The following is a 16,880-nucleotide window of genomic DNA, read 5'->3' as shown; positions in this document are numbered from 1 at the left end:
TTAGCCGACCAAATTGTATTCTTATTGGTTAAACCAAAATAAAAAATGATGGCACAACATGACAAAATTTCATGCCGGCTGGGGCGTCGCCCCGGTTAAACAAGGCTCCCGTTGTTTTCGCCAGGGAACCAGGGCGAACAGCGAACAGCTACTGGAACAAATCTGAAAACAAACCCCAACTCAACATCACCAGAGTTAAAGATCGGTACTATCAACATAAGAAGCCTGAATGGCAAAGAAATGGAGCTAGCTAAGGAATTAGATAAGTACCAGGTCGACATAATAGGGGTGACTGAAACAAAAAAGACAAAATCTGGTGAGATCTTTCTGAGCAATAAATACAAAATGTTATATTCAGGCAATGACAATCAAGGAAAAGAAGGAGTAGCCATAGTATTCAACACAAAATACGAGGCTAATCTTCTTGAATGGCAGTCAGTCTCAAGTAGAGTAATGTGGGCAAATATGAGAACGGGGAACTGGACAATGAGACTTATTTGTGCCTATGGTCCCACAGAAGGTTCTACTAAGGTAGAAGTGGAGGAATTTTTTGACGCTCTAGAAAAAGCAACTGACACAATGAAAAAGGAAAAGTTAGTCCTTGTAGGGGATCTAAAGAGCAGAGTAGGAAATGATTGTGAGACATACAAAAATATTTTGGGAAAATTTGGAGAAAAGAGCAAAGCTAATAATAATGGCAAATATCTGTTGGATTTCTGCTCAGGACATGGACTGGTTATTACTAACACCATGTTCCAACATAAAAATGTGCACAAATTCACATGGAGAGAAGAGGCTAGGAATAAGAAAAGTCTCATTGACTATGTTATTGTTGATAGTGATGTTTTCTCCCTGATGCAAAACACCAGAGTGTACAGAGGATTTGAAATTGGAAGTGATCACTATTTAGTCTTGAGAAGGATAAAATTGAATTTCATATTGAAAAGAATAACATGTAAGAAAGTTTTAAAGTGAATAAAAGTTGAGCAGCTCTCAGATGTGAACTGTAGACTAAAATACACAAAGATTATTGAAAAGAAAATGAAAGAGTTTGAGAACAGGAATCAAACCTTGGAGATTCAGTGGCAAACTCTGAAGAAAACATTGATTAATTCTGCCAGAGAGGCATGTGGTGAGGTTGTGTGCAAGGATAAAAAAATCAGAACTCCCTGGTGGACACAGGAAGTTAAAGAGGCAGTGGAGGAAAAGAAGAATGCATATCAAACGTTCCTGGCAAATAAGTCAGCTTTTACTCTTACAGAATACAGAGACAAATGTAAGAAAGCTAAACAGTGTGTAAAACTAGCTAAACAAAAGTCATGGGAGGACTTTCGCAAGAATATAGAAAATAAATATCAAGAAGGTGGCAAAATATTCTGGCGGTTGTTGAAGAAGCTTAGGAATGGAGGAAAGAGTGCTGTAAAAGGAGTTAGAGATGATAAAGGTGACATGAAAACAGGAGAAATAGATATCCTTGAAGTATGGAGTAATTACTTTGAAAAACTGCTAAATGAAACAAGCAGTAATGACAACAGAGTGATAAAAAACACTGACCAGGCATGCAGTCAGGAATACATATCCATACTTGAAGTAGAAAAAGCCATCAAAGGCTTGAAATGTGGAAAGGCAGCAGGAGTAGATGATATTCGACTAGAAATGCTGAAGTATGGTGGTATAAGTCTTACAGTGGCTGCACTGCATAATTCAGAAGGCCTGGACAGAGGGACGAATTCCTGATGATTGGAGTAGAGCTCTCATAGTACCCATATATAAAAAGGGAAATAAAACTGAATGTGAGAATTACAGAGGTATTTCCCTACTGAGTGTTCCTGGCAAGATCTTGCAATATATGTGCAATATATATTGCATATATATTGCAATATATACTTGCAGATACTATGCAAGTATACTTGAGAAATGGTTGAGAAGAATTGTGGAAGAAAAGCTTGGTGAAGAACAAGGATTCAGGCCAAATAGAGGCTGTCAGGATCAGATCTTCACTTTACGGCAAAGAGTCGAGAAAGCATGGGAATATAACAAAGATCTGTATTTAAGTTTTGTCGATTTGGAAAAGGAATATGACAAGGTGCCAAGAGAGAAGCTATTCAATACGCTGCAGTTATATGGTGTCAATGGGACATTATATCAAGCAATACTTAGTCTTTATTTGAGTTGTAAGTCAGCAGTTAGAATTGAAGTACAGGAAGATGGTTTAATGTTATATCTGGTGTCAGATAAGGATGTACATTATCCCCTCTGTTATTCATTATCTATATGGATCACATTATGAAGGAAAGTGGTATTAAACCTGATATTAAAATTGGAGATGTTAATGTCAGTTCTTTGCTTTATGCGGATGATGTTATACTTCTAAATAAATCCGCTACAAGTCTGCAAGATTCGCTGACTAAATTGAATAGCTGTTGTAATAGATATGGTATGAAGGTCAGCAATAAAAAGACAAAGACAATGAAAATAGGCAGAATCATTGAAAATGTCAACTGTGTTGTGAATGGAGAACCTGTGGAACAAGTAAAACATTTCAGCTACTTAGGCACGATTTTTACTGAAGATGGTAAATTAAATATAGAAATAGACAACAGAATCAGCAAAGCTGGTATGGTGGGAAGTCAATTGAATAAATTCATATGGAATAAGAAAGAAATTAGTCGGAACACTAAATTAGCTGTATACAAGACAGTGTTCAAACCAGTTTTAACTTATGGATCAGAGAGCTAGCTCAGAAGTAAAACACTTGACCAAAGATTAGAGACCGCAGATATGAGAGTCCTGAGAAAGATTAGAGGCGTGAACAGATGGCATCAATGGCAATATCATATTAAAAATGAGGATATTAGGAAAGAACTTGACATTGTCAGCATCCAGGAATGCGTTAGCAGAGCTAATCTCAGGTGGTATGGTCACTTAAATAGAATGGGAGAGGAAATATTAGCAAAACAAGTATTCTCTTCCAGGTTGGCAGGAAAACGACCCAGAGGAAGACCAAGATATAGGTGGATTGATACTTTACAAAGTGCCTTAGACGATAAAAATATAAAATCTGATAATGTTGGAGTCTTGACAAGTAACAGACTGATTTGGAGGAAAATTGTAGATAGGAAGTTAGTAATGATGTAATTTTTTCATGGAGTACTGTCATATCCTGTATACCCCTTGAGGGTACATGGCAGGAATTTGATGATGATGATGATAATTCCAAATTAAATTTGTTTATTTGTCATGTACCAAACAACATCAGATCTTACATATCTTCTGTAATTGAAATCTACCTAGATTTTTGGTTTTTTCTTGTCATCCTGGTAATGAACACCTGGTTTTTGCTAACTTTTCCTCTCTTGTCTGTTTAAGTAACCATACAACCTCACGTTATCTCTATTCACACATTCTAGAATGCTAATTCTTTATAATATCTTTATTATTTTAAAAATGATTTACTATTAGTGATGCATATGTGTTCATTCTCTTAATTTTTCTCAGAACTCCCACATGTATGGTATCTAGTCTTAGATTGAGCATTTTATTGTTAATTTAGCTCATCATCATCAAATTCCTGCCATGTACCTTCAAGGGGGTGTACAGGATATGATAGTACTACATAAAAAATTTACATCATTACTAACTTCCAATCTACAATTTTCCTCCAAATCAGTCTGTTACCTGTCAAGCATCCAACATTATCTGATCTTATATTTCTATCTTCTAAGACACTTTTTACAAATGTATGGTTAATGATTTCGAATTGTTGGTTTAGAGCTTGTTCATTTGAGCAAATTGTTAATGCTCTGTGTTTGAGGGCGCTTATGATTCCTAGTTTTTGTGTTGGGTGGTATGAATTTTTGTGTATGTATTGGCCTGTGCATGTGTAGGTTTGCGGTAGACAGAGAAGAAGATACAGCCTGAGGGAAGACATGTGTCGAGAAAAGGAAAAGAGTTGTTGTTTTTGATTTCAATGGTGAACTGGATACATTTGTTCAGGTGGCTAAGAAATGTATTTAATGTTTCGCAGCTGTAGGGTCAAATGGTGAAAATATCATCAACATATCTGAGCCAGACTTTGGTCTTTGAGAATTTGAAAGAAACCAAGAATTCGAAAACATTAACCATACAATTGTAAAAATTGGCTACAATAAAAAAACACTTCACTAGATCCTTCATAAAAATACCACTAAAAACAAAAAAAAAAAGGATTACAAGAATGCCATAGCCATACCCTATGTTAGAAGCATTTCAGAAAAAATAGAACACTACATAAATACAACAGCAAGACTACCCTCAAAAAGCCGACAAAATTAAAAAATTTGCTCAGTTCTTCCATACCTGGCCCATCCAGGGGCTTACAAAATCCAATGTGCTTGTAACCTACCTTACATAGGGGAAACAGGATGCATGATCCTAATCAGAAAAGATGAATACAAACAACACATTAAATATCTATTACAAATTAGAAAACTCCACAGGCTCCTTAAGAAGGTCACTTCTTGGCCTGTAGAAGTCACTAACAAATTAAAACCATTTAACTCCATACCCCTTCCCCCCCCCCCCCCCCGTATTTATGGACTCCCAAAAATGCATAAGGAAAATGTGCCATTAAGTCCCAGAGCGGATGGCATTGATTCCCCCACATACAAACTAGCTAAAGATTTGGTCAAAGGTCTCACACACACTATACTGGCAACACCCCTTCACACACAAAAAAAAAATCAGCCCACTTCAAAGCCAGCATAGAAAACCTTACACTCAAACACACTGACATAATGGTCAGTTTTGATGTCTCCTCCTTATTCACAAATGTCCCACTCAAAGAATCCTTAGAGCTAATCCAAGCTAAATTTCCTCCCGATACCACAGCCCTATTTCAGTTCACAATGAACTCAGACTATTTTGTTTGGCAAGGAAAATTCTACAAACAAATAGAGGGGACAGCCATGGGTTCTCCACTCTCCCTACCCTTGGCCAACTTTTATATGGAGACTTTTGAAGAGAAAGCCTTAAACTCTGCCCCACAAAAACCAACCATATGGCTTCGCTATGTTGATGACGTGTTCGCTATTTGGCCACACGACTCTGATGCACCCCTCTCCTTCCTAACACACTTAAACAACCAATACCCCCAGAATCAAATTCACCCTGGAAGAAGAAAAAAAACAACTGCCTTCCTTTCTTAGACAACACTAATCACCCGCCAGCCTGATGGTTTTCTCAGTCTATAGAAAACCCACCCATACAGGCAGATACATTCACCAACAATTCCTCCCCCCCCACAACAACATGGAGTCATTAAGACACTACACAACAGGGCTAAACTTATCTGTTCAAATGACAATGTCCTAATCACAGAACTAAACCACATTCTCAACACTTTCTCAGCCAATGGCTACCCCCCCCCCCAAAAAAAAATCCAAAAAACATTGAAACCAATACCCCCCCCCCTTACAACAAGGATTACTCTAAATCCATCACTACCCTATATCTGAGGCACCTCGGAAAAAATTACAAAAATCCTAAAAAACGACTTAACTTCTTGTTACAGACCTCATAAAAAATTGGCATCCCTTATCTGCTCTACTAAAGACCAACCTCCCCCCCCAGACCTACCTGGTGTATACCAGGTCCCTTGCGGCTGTAAGCTGTCCTACTTTGACCAAACAGGCAGGACAGCTAATATCAGAATTTCAGAACACAAGGACTACATCCGGTTTCACCAATACAGCCACTCTGGTCTTGCAGACCATGCGCTGGACACCCGCCATAGAATACGGTGGAAGAAAGCCACGATAATACACCATAGTAAATTCAAATACGAAAGGCTTTTTATGGAATCAGCCTCAGCCCTAAGAAACAATCCAAACCTCAACAAATTTGGTTGCATGAGCCCAAATTTGGGAAACCTACATCAGAAGACCTTCAGCCCAATCGCCCAAGAACACCAACATTGCCTGCTAGGGGGCACCATCAGGACTTTTAGGAGAAAGAATAGCTTCCTGCTTCTTCCTCATTTACTGTTTGTTGTGCTTGCATGCACGTGTCTTGTTTTTAAGTTCCTATGAAAATGGCAACATGAAATTGACAAAATATTGGAAGTGTATTAAAATTTATTTTAATGTATATCCTAGTATACGTTGTAATTTCCTTAAGCTGTTTAGTAAAAATGCATAACCAACCTCTAAGCCTTTCCATGAGAATTAAATACCTCCATTATGGTAAAACAAGGCTATCAGACCATGCACTCAAAACATACCACAGAATTGACTGGAAAGGACCAAGTCCCTACACCACACCAAAAGCTGGTTTGAGAGAAAATTCAAAGAAGCCTGTGAAATGTTTAAAACACTATCCAAACCTGAACAAAAATGATGGATTAATCATTCCAAGAATGTGGAGGACCCATCTGCAACTCTTATAGCAACTGGAACAAGCACAGAACAAGCGCAACTGGAACAAGAAAATCTCAATATGAGAGGACTTTAGAAAAGTTTAATGTAGTTCTGTTTTTAATTTATTTTCATACTTATCTGTTTTTTAAATTTAATTTTTAATCCATTTATCGTTTTTTTTTTAAATTTAGTATTATTAATTTAATTTTTCCACAAGAGGTCAGGCTAGGTAAAAGATTAATAAGCAGTTAGATTCATTTTATTTTTGTAAAGTGCAATAGCATGTAGCTTAGATCTTATACATATGTAATCTCCTCAATACAGAGGTCGAAACGTCGAATATTACTTTCCTAATATTAAGTGAAGTAATTATTTTAACACGTGTGTTGTGTCTCCATACATTCTTAACTATGAATGCTGACCACCATATAACCTTAAAAGAAAGAAACAAATATATTCTAATCTTGTAGTTGAGTTTCCAGACATGTCATTTTTGGCAAATGTGAATCTTAAACAAGATTTCCATTCAGCCTAATTAAATTACACATACCTTCTAAATGATCCACTATTCTGCTCTACTTACATTTTTGTCTTATGTTCGTTAAGTGTTATATGACTTCTGTTCATCTCAAAATATACTAACGGTGAATGCCATGCATTTATTCTTGATCTGTTTACTATTCTGACATTTACAATTTAAAGACATTAATTTGCATTGTAATCACCGCAAAAAAACTTCCTCTATACCACCTAGGAATACATTTCAGGAGAAGATAATGGAAATTAGTGATGACCTATATTTACAACAGACACTTAGTGAAAAGAATAATCACAGAAGATCATACAAACCAATGTTTTTTTGTTTTGTTGGTTGTTTTTTGTGAACTGTAATGAAAAATGATTTAATTTTACAACAATGTAAAAATAAAAAAATGCATACCAGTTTCCATAACCATATTCTTCAACACCAGAAAGCAATGAAGTTTCTTCTTTGGCACTCCAGGCATTTGGCGATTTGAAAATTGGAATATTACCACAATCCTAAAATGAATAAACATTATGCAATTATGAATACAAATTATATAAAATGTTTTATATAATTTGTAATCAGAAAACTGATTACTATTCCTTATAGGATACATTCAATTATATATGATGGATTAATTAACTGAAATTCCTGAAAAAAAAAGGAAACAAATTTGCAAATGCATGAAAAATTAAATATAATTAAATTCCTAATATGTATCGTCAATGGATATACATGATAATAGGATGATACTATATGAAAAGTTTATACTATTACTAACTTCTTACATGCAATATAAATATTGTGCCTAAATAGTTTAAACGTGTTACTTGTCAAAAGCTGCCTAAAAGCATACCTTCCCTAGTTGAAGGAAATGCCAGCCAGACTTCTAGTTGGTAGAAGACTTTCATCACCCAGTGAAACATTAACCTGCTTATTAGAGGTTTGAAGTGGCCATCACTTGTTTCCATGTTTCATTTGTAAAGTAAGGCTTCTAGTTTCTGTCCCCTCCATTTCTTCCTACATGTCAGTGGTAGTCTTACTACTGTTCACACTCTGCCAAAATAATTATTTAACTAGGGAGAGAGCACCTTTTCTGTTTGAGAATTTACTTACTTACTTAATCCTCTTCACTCCACCCGAGCATAGGTCTTCCACCACCATTTTCCACTGGACTCTGTTTTTTGCTTCTGCTTTTATTTGGTTCCAGTTTTTATTAATATTTGTTATTTCTTTCAGTATTGTTCTTTTCCATGTTTCTCTTGGCCTTCCTAGTCTTCTTTTACTCTGTGGGTTCCAATCTAGAGCCCGTTTTATTATTATTTTATCTTCTTTCCTCAACACATGCCCCAACCATCTCCATTTCCTTTCACATATCTGTTACAACATGGGTTTCTGGTTTGTTCTCTGCCATAGTTCTTTGTTTGATATTTGTTTTGGCCAATATATTCCCAGTATTATTCTTAAACACTTGTTTAAGAAGACCTGGATGGACATTGTTAACTATCTTTTTGTTTAACATCCATGTTTCTGATCCATACATTAGTACTGCCTTTACATTTGAGTTAAATATTCTCATTTTAGTTTTTATAGACAAATTCTTGTTTTTCCAAATATTTCTAAGTTGGTTGAAAGTTGAATAAGATAGCTGTTTCCCTCTATTTATATCTTCAGTAGTTCCTCCTTTTATTGATACTATTGAACCAAGGTATATAAATTGTTCTACTTCTTTAACCGGTATTTCTTCTATTGATATTTGTTTATTTTGCTTTGCATTTATTTTCATCAACATTGTTTTATTTTATTTATCCTAAGACCAACTTTTTTTGGTTGTTTCTACAAGTGTTGTTGTTTTTTTGTTCTATGTGTTGGTGCTTCTGTGAAAGTAAGCAGATATCATCTGCAAAATCTAGATCGTGGAGTTGGTTTTGAAGTAACCATTGTAATCCTGTATTTCCATGAGATACTTTTCTCATCACCCAGTCTATGACAATTAAAAACATAGTAGGGGAGAGTATACAACCTTGCCTTACTCCTGTCTTGGTTTTAAATAGTTCTGAGAGGGTATTTCCATGCATTATTTTAATTTCAAAATCTTCATACTTTTTTAAATTATTCCTATTATTTTTTTTGGGAGTCCATAATTTCTAAGTAATTTCCATAGGGAGGATCTGTTTATACTGTCAAAAGCTTGTTCAAAATCGATAAAATTTAAATATAAGTTTGCCTGCCATTCCAATGATTGTTCTATGATAATTTGTAAAGTAGCAATGTGGTCACAGTGCATGATCTATTGGCTCTAAATTCTGCCTGTTCTGGTCTTAGTTATTTTTCTATTCTTTCTAGTATTATCCTTGCTAGTATTTTACTTATAACACTCAGCAATGTTATACCTCTCCAATTTTTGCATTCAGATAGATTCCCTTTCTTGGGTAATTTAACCAGTAATCCAGTATTCCATTCCTTAGACCACTCTTCTTTCTGCCATATCTCATTTAGTGAGGGATAAAATATCTCTGCTATAAGTTTTGGATTTGCTTTTAGTATATCACTTGGTATGTTGTCTGCTCCCAGTGTTTTACCTGTTTTGATCTGAGTTATTGCTTTTGTAATTTCTGTTTTTGTTATTTCGCTCAAATTTATATCTAATGATGCATTTTGTTCATTTAATTCTAGGCTCTGGTCACCATCAGTCATTTCATGAAATTTCTCTGAGAAAAATTCCACCCATCTATTTATCTGTTCGTTTTCATTTAATAATAGTTTTCCTTCTTTATTGTATATAGGAACTATCCATTTGTTTCTTTTTCCACTTAATATCATGTAATATCATACAACTTTCATTTATATATGCAGCATCTTCTGCCTCTTGTGCTAGATTCTCTATGTATTTTCTTTTATCATTTCTTGCACTTATTTCTTTGTTAATTGCTCTATATCTTTCTGCTTGTTCATGTTCAACATTTTCACCAATCTGTAACAGTTTCTCTTTTATTCTATCTCTCTCTCCTCTATTTTTAATTTGGCGTTTTCTGATATCCATTCTTTGTCTGTATTAGTTCGAAATCCCAATATCTTTTCTGATGTACTTATTAGTATGTCTTTAATCTTAGTTCATTTTCCCTCTATGTTATCTCCCTCTCTGTTTTTGAGTTTATCTCATTTATCCTGTAGAGTTGTTATAAATTTATTTCTAATCTCTTTGTTTTTGAGTTTTTCAATTCTAAACCTCTTCCTATTGTGCACTGTTTGTTTATTTTTACTTTTATATTAGCTGTTAGGAGAAAGTGATCTGAATATGCCTTGGCTCCTCTTTTAATTCTGACATCCAGGAGTGATTTCCTCCAATTCCTTGATATAAGTACATGGTCTATTTTGTTCTTTGTCTTTCTATCTGTCGTGCTATCCATGTCCACTTGTGTATTTTTTTATGTTGGAAGAGACTCCCTCCTATTACAAGCTGATTGAACATACAAAACTCTATAAGTAACTCTCCGTTTTCATTTATTTCTCCTTCTGCACACTTTCCCATAACAGTTTCTTTATTAGTATTATCATTTCCAACCTTAGCATTAAAGTTTCCAATTATAAGTTGCATATCTTTTTTATTTGTTGTTTCTATACTTCTCTGTAGCATGTTATAAAAATTATCCTTTTCTTCCTGAATCGCATCATTTGTTGGTGCATATATAGCAGTTATTGCGATATTCTGCATGCCGGCTTTAAATCTAGTGTTTAGTATTCTTTCGGATATTGGTTCCATTCCATTAGTGCACCATGAGCTTTCTTTGTCATTATTAGTGCAACTCCCTTTGTGTGGTCATTAGTATTTTGGTTCCGAGAGTAGATTAAGTAGTGACCAGAGTTTAATTTGATTTTTCTAGTTCCTATCGATCTCATTTCACTTAATCCCATTATTTCTAGTCTGTATTTTTCTAGAACTCTTGAGGCTTGGTATGTCTTCCCAGTTTCGAAGATGTTCTAACATTCCAACATCCCAGTCTAAGCTTGTCTTTTGGTAAGGTGTCTGTCACTTTCTTTCGCACCTCTGCTTCCCCAGAAGGGATTTCACAGGGGTGCCTTGTGTTCGTGGCAGTTCTTGTTCTATTTTCTTCATCTGGTATCACATTTTGGAAGGTTTCAGTTTGCATAGCAAAGATTTTTTTCTGAGACTGGGTTGCTAGCCCTGCACTCAACCCTCCCCATTTATCCATGCTTGGGACCGGCATGTCAAGTTTTCACTAAGCATGGCTGGGTTCCTGTTTGAGAATTTAGCAGTAAAATAGTTTCCACATGTAAGCTCCCAGATGGCACATCATGAGATCAAACCTGATGATAACACATACCAGTCAACCAGGAAGCCTTATTGACTGGTATATAGTTAGGTGATATTCCAGTTTAAGAACTGGAATATCACCATATTCTAATTATGAAGCATTGGCCAATGAAATGAAATGCCAAAGATCACACTAACTTAAATATATATATTTAAATTTTTATATAATGTAAACTTTAACAAAAGAATTCAAAAAATTTGCTTGAAAAAATAGATGGTGCCCGTCGCCCTACCGGTATTTTAGAATGTGCTCAAGGAAACAAAAAGGTTGGGAACCCCTGATATAGGGTGTCTACACTGGACCTCCCTAGTTTCAAAGAACATTAACAAATTGAAATGTGGAAACACGTAAGATTTGGGTTGTTCAACTATTCCAGAGACTCCCAAGTTTCATCTAGAATTTTTTTTATTTTTATTTTTTTTATTTTTTTACAAAAACTTGGTGAGTGTTCCTTCTCATTTGTACAATTTTGACAGCATGGTCGTTGCACTTAAGTAGTAGTAACATGTTGAAATCCTGTATTTCCACTCACCAGCATGAAAGACAACATAAAAAAATTATAGTGTCACTGTGGTTATAACCCACCCCAGCAAAAAAAAAAAAAAAAAAAAAAAAAAAAAAAAAAAAAAAAAAAAAAAAATCAATTGTATCATCAATGATGTGTACCACCACTTAAGATATCTAAACCTGATGTTATTCATCAATTAACATCCTCTGTGAATATCTATCCCCTAAACTTTCCATTACATCATACATGATGCCTTTTACAAGAGCAGGACTTCAGCATTTGTTAGGTTTCATATCCCATACCAAAAGTTATCAAGACCTATCTCCTTTATACAATCTACTTCAAGGTTTTCTTGCCTTGCTGCCTCTACTAACTCTGATGACATTATTAACCTAATTGGCTTTTCTGAACATCAATGATCTTTTTTGAGATTTCCTAGTAAGATTTTATTAAAGATCATTCTAAATAGGATCATTTAAGTTGAAGCAGAGGTACATGAGGAACAATCAGGTTTTAGGAAAGGTAAAAAGGTATCAGAGATCAGATCCTTTGCTTTAGACAGATCATCGAAAAGTATTAAGAAATTATACTCCCTATGATAATGTGTTTTAGAGTAGTTTATAAACACATTACCATAGGGAGTCTAAATTCTTTGGCTGTGCTCAGCATGCAAAACTAAGTAATAATGAAAATAATGGGTTTCCTCAATGCATTATCAGGTTGCCAGCTAACGTGTACAGTGAGCAAGAAATCACAGTAAGAACAGGTGTTGGATTAACTAACTGACTTCAGGTTGGACAGGGAAGTTAGGCAAGGGTATCTACTTTCTCCTGACCTGTTTAGTATCTATGCTGAGGACATCATGCATGTAGCACTTGATGAGCTTGAGACAGGAATTAGGTTAAGTGGTAGATTAATCAAGTAATCTGAGGTATGCTGATGATACGTACTCCTTTGTAATGACAAGAAAGAACTAGGACATATTCTTGACAAAATTAATGAGATCAGTAAGAACAGAGGACTTCAGCTCAATCCTAGCATGACAAAGATTATGGTTCTCAAATGAAATGTATACCTTAATATTATATTTACGGCTATTTTGCCTGCTTCTATTTAGGAGTGCCCCTGTTTTAATGTCATTGGCTTTTTACTCACTGATTCTTATCGCATTGCAGATGTATATTTACTATAAATATATGTAGCATAAAGGAAGAGAAATTTACACATACCTTTATACCTTTTTTCTGGGTGTCGTGGCTTTTCTTCTTTCTACAATGTGCAAACTACTGCAGTCAGGGTGTTTTGGAAGGAAGTGTGTGTGTGTGGGGGGGGGGGGGGGCAATGTGGGAGAATTAAAATAGAAAAACCCTTTTCACCCTTTCCCACCCTATATAAAAAATGCTCCGCACATCCCTAATAATATAATATATATAATACAAAAAAAAACCCGGGTTTTTTCCATTTTCGATTTTAATTCTCCCACATTGCCCCCCCCCACACACACACACTTCCTTCCAAAACACCCTAACTGCAGTAGTTTGCACATCCCAGAAAGAAGAAAAGCCACGACACCCAGAAAAAAGTTATAAAGGTATGTGTAAATTCCTCTTCCTTTATGCTACATATAATTATAGTAAATATACATTTACAATGCCATAAGAATCCATGAGTAAAAAGCCAATGACATTTAAACAGGGGCACTCCTAAACAGAAGCAGGCAAAATAGCTGTAAATATAATAGTTTGTTAAGAGGAGTAACATGGGAGTTTTCCCAGAAATAATATCCATAGTATACCTTAATCAAAAAAGAATTGAGGAAGTCAGCAAATTCATATACCTGGGATCTATTATTAATATGAAGAATTGCTATTCAGAAGATTAAGAATGGCTAAAACAACAGTCAGAGACTTGTCTAAAATCTGGAAGGATTGGATGTAGCTGTTTTTCCAATAGTGACTTATGGGTTTTTCCTATGGAACTTAAAGAAGTCTGACAGGAAAAGGATATTGAAATTAGCAGTTAGAATTGAGAGAAATACAGGAAAATGGTTTGCTGTAAAATCATGTGTAAGACAAGGGTATATACTGTCCAACCACAGATGCAAGACCCCTTGACACTTTTGCGCATGGCAGAAGAAGGCGAATACATTCCGATAATATGGTAATCAATGATGAGTATTTACTATTAAATGTTGGAAAATTGGTTTTTCTCTTTGGAAGTTTTTTTCACTTGGTTAGACTTTAAATTATATATTTAGTTTAATCCTTTATCCAAGTGTAAGCAAACAAAGTTTGTGCCTGAAGTATCTTCAGGACTGGGACAACTCATGGCAAAAGGTGGACTGACTTCACATCACTTGCCTTAGTATCCCATAATGTAAAGCACATCTCCTTGCAGACATGTATAATGCTATGAATTATGGGAAGGGTCACTACCCAGACCAGTTTCAACCTTTATTGAGGTCTCTTTAGTGGGGAGCCATACCCAGAGGTGATATCAAAGGTCTGGCTCTCACTGAAGAGACCTCAATAAAGGTCGAAACCTGTCTGGGTAGTGACCCTTCCCATAATTCATAGCATTATACATGTCTGCAAGGAGATGTACTTAGCATTATGGGATACTAAGGCAAGTGATGTGAAGTCAGTCCACCTTTGCCATGAGTTGCCCCAGTCCTGAAAATACTTCAGGTGTAAACTTTGTTTGCTTACACTCGGATAAAGGATTAAACTAAATATATAAAATATATATGGAAGTTTTTTCAACCAAGTGAAAAAACTTCCATCTTTCTCTAATCCAGAGTAATTTAATAATAAGGTGCGACACCTTTTGGCAACTGGTATATGGAAATATGACTTCTGCATTGCTTCAACATTGGTATTACCTGTGGGTCTGGCTCCCACTGAAGAGCCCTCAATAAAGGTCAAAACCAGTCTGGGTAGTGACCCTTCCCATAATGCATAGCATTATGCATGTCCACAAGGAGATGTGCTTTGCATCATGGGAATACTAATGCAAGTGATGTAAAGTCAGTCCACCTTTGTCATGAGTTGCCCAAGTCCTGAAGATACTCCAGGCTTTAACTTTGTTTGCTTACACTTGAATAAAGGATTAAACTCAATATGTAATTTATAGCTTTTCTTTTATTAAAATTCTAGTTTTTAAAGTGGTAACTATTTTGTTTGTACAACAGTTGGAAAATTTTATGTATAAAGTATGTGATTTTGCATGTTAGTGATGAATTCATACATTGCCTTATTCCTTTTCTCCCTTCAACATGAATTGACTCTTCTTTGCACTGTGCCAGCTAAGGTTCTCACAAGTGTGGTCGGACAGTACACATATTCACTAATACATTACCTATATAAATCCAATAGGTAAATGGCATTAAACTTCAAAAATGATGTTATTCTCGTAAATGTAATATATGAGAGCATACTGGTATACCCTCAAGGCCATGTGATATGACTAGGAGTGTCTGGTCACTCTGTGTAATGTTATTATGACCAAGAGTATCTCCTCTGACTGCATGTTCCTACTCTATCCTTTTTTAAATTCATAATTGATCATGAAACATAGAACAAATAATGATAGTGTCACTAAGATTACAATAACCATCCATCAAAAAACAATATCAAGAAAACAAAAGGAAGCAAAGTACACAAAACAGGCCAAAAATCGATACGAAAACACTTTCAAATTCACTAACATCTATGGCATAAATGACATATCTCTTACAGTCAACTATACTAGGCCTACTTCGCTTGATAATCACCCAAACTGCAGCTACATCACACTACAGTCCATCTTTACTTTCCAAATTACACACTGCATGATCCATTTCACCACAAGGGTAGTGAGATCTGACATTGCATGCAAGAGATGTCAAATTTAGAATCCTGTGATTTAGATCTCTGGCTTAAGGTTTCCTTGCCCTGTTCAGCAACATTCATCTGCTGTATTTCTCATTCTCCAATTACAAAAACCACTGACCTCTTTATTTTCCTATCACTGAAGCATACATTCTGCAATCCAGTTATCCAAATAGTGAGGTCATCTTCCTAGGTGACAATATCCACAACTCCAACTGGCTTCCCTTTCCACATGGCATTGGCCAATTTGGACGAGATGTAGAAGTCCTTGCTCTAAGCAATGACCTAACACAAGCAGTACGTTTACCAACCTGAACTCCTGATACCATCTCTACCAATGCTCCCTCTAAGTTGAGCATGCACACACTGTTCAAAAAGAGACAGCACATACAAAATTTCTGGTTTCAGAATTTCTAATTCACAGTCAATTTTTGAATGTACTATAAAAACAAATTATGATAAATCATACTTGTCACTTATTTTATTTACTAATTTGTCCAATGTTAATCTAACCCATTCTAATTTAATATACTTTAATTAGCTACTTTTGACCTGCACTTTGTGGGGGGGAATGATGCTGATATCAGCAAGTTAAAGAGGCATATTTGTTTAGTATCTATAGACTATTGGAGCTTAACCGGTGTTCCCCAGAACACTTGTGTTCTGCAAACTGGTTACTAGTGTTCTGCCGGTGAAAGATGTCACATGACATAGTTCTGAGTGTAATTGGCTACTCTGATCCTAACAACTGAAGACTGATTTTTGAAATTTTCAAATTTCATGGGAGCTGTGTGTAGGAATTTGTATGGACAATGCTCCATCAATGGCAGGCTCTATTAAATGATTTGTTACCTTGCAAAGAAAATAAACCAAATATTATATCTCCACACTGTTTTTTTGCATAGAGAATCCCTAGTTTCAAAAACATTACTGGCAATATTAAAACCTGTACTAGCCCAAGTTGTAAATATGTTAAATTACATCAAGTCAATTTAAAAGCAAGCCTTTTTAAAAAACTTTGCATATCTATGGAAGCAGAGTACAAATCTTTGCTTTTGCACACTGAAATAAGATGGTTGATTATCCAGGGGTAAAGTGCTATTCTGAATATTAGAACTTAAGAATGAATTATTGGCCTTTCTTCAAAATGAGAGTACAGATGGTTTTGTAAAAAATGTCTTCAAAATTATACTTTGTGTGCAAAAATGGCATATTTGTAAAAAATGTCTTCAAAGTTATACTTGG

General features: G+C 35.3%; 1 protein-coding gene across 1 annotated transcript in view; it reads right to left on the bottom strand.

The window, feature by feature from the left end:
• The window catches only part of LOC150097610 (transcriptional adapter 2-beta-like), a 226,707-nt gene that overhangs the window by 144,437 nt on the left and 65,390 nt on the right, over nucleotides 1-16,880 (bottom strand). Inside the window, exon 4 of the mRNA XM_090406959.1 lies at nucleotides 7,336-7,436. Coding sequence (XP_090263085.1) covers nucleotides 7,336-7,436 — 101 coding nt within the window. The remainder of the gene's footprint in view (nucleotides 1-7,335; nucleotides 7,437-16,880) is intronic.

The sequence above is a fragment of the Typopeltis vanoorti genome, chromosome 17 (genome assembly GCF_054136105.1).
Source record: "Typopeltis vanoorti isolate ZY-2024b chromosome 17, IOZ_Tvanoo_1.0, whole genome shotgun sequence".
NCBI lineage: Eukaryota > Metazoa > Arthropoda > Arachnida > Uropygi > Thelyphonidae > Typopeltis > Typopeltis vanoorti.
This window is presented reverse-complemented; position numbering and strand designations above follow the sequence as displayed.